At 77.1% G+C, this 763-nt stretch overlaps 1 protein-coding gene across 1 annotated transcript in view; it reads left to right on the top strand.

Annotated features, from left to right (window-relative positions):
• The window catches only part of CHLNCDRAFT_136659 (hypothetical protein), a gene marked incomplete at both ends in the record, with an annotated part of 4,763 nt that overhangs the window by 2,467 nt on the left and 1,533 nt on the right, over window positions 1-763 (top strand). Inside the window, 2 exons of the mRNA XM_005845579.1 lie at window positions 77-212; window positions 395-710. Of these exons, the coding sequence (XP_005845641.1) occupies window positions 77-212; window positions 395-710 (452 nt within the window). The remainder of the gene's footprint in view (window positions 1-76; window positions 213-394; window positions 711-763) is intronic.

Genomic DNA, 763 nt, shown 5'->3' with positions numbered 1-763 from the left:
GGACCCCCCCCCTCCTTCCCCCACCCCACCCCACCCCGCTCATGCCTGCCTGCCCCCGCGGCGTGGCGCTGTGCAGAGGCGGAGGCCGCCCCCGCGCCGCTTCCTCCCTCGGAGCTGGCGCAGGCGCGGGCGCGCGCCCTGGGCTTCCTGTCTCAGGTCCTGGGCGGGGACGATGTAGCCGCCGAGTACCTGCTGCTGCAGCTGGTGGGAAGGTACGGCAGCTGCCGGCCGCCGCACGGCACGCGTGGAAGCTGCGGGCTGGGGTTTGAGCTTGGCAGCTCGCCAGCGGCGGCCTCGAGCGCGGGAGCAGCGCGGGGCAAATCGAGCAGAGAGGCGCAGGGCAGGGAGTTGAGCGGGCGCCCTGTGCTGCCCGCCTTGCCCGCCTGGCCTGCAGGGTGCACCACCGAACAGCTGAGTCGGCTGTGGGCCTGCAGGCCTTGAATCTGGTGGTCGAGCCAAACAGCGCCGCCGACGCTGCTGCCGCCGCCGCCGCCACCACACCTGCCGCCGGCAGCGGCGGCTCCACCCAGCAGCGCCAGCTGTCGGCGCTGGGCGGCGGCGTGGCGGCGGCGGCCGCCGCGCTGGCGCCGCGCTGCGTGGCGCTGCCGCTGTCGGTGGCGGCGCTCAATGCGCGGCCCTGGTGGCCCCGCCGCGACCAGGCCACGCAGCGCCTGGTCGGCGGGCCGCTGCAGCTGGCGGGTGGCACGCAGGTGACGGTCGCGCTGCTGGGGGGGCTGCTGGGGGGAAGGGGGGGGGGGCACCA

Source organism: Chlorella variabilis (genome assembly GCF_000147415.1).
Source record: "Chlorella variabilis unplaced genomic scaffold CHLNCscaffold_17, whole genome shotgun sequence".
In the NCBI taxonomy this organism is placed as follows: domain Eukaryota; kingdom Viridiplantae; phylum Chlorophyta; class Trebouxiophyceae; order Chlorellales; family Chlorellaceae; genus Chlorella; species Chlorella variabilis.
This window is presented reverse-complemented; position numbering and strand designations above follow the sequence as displayed.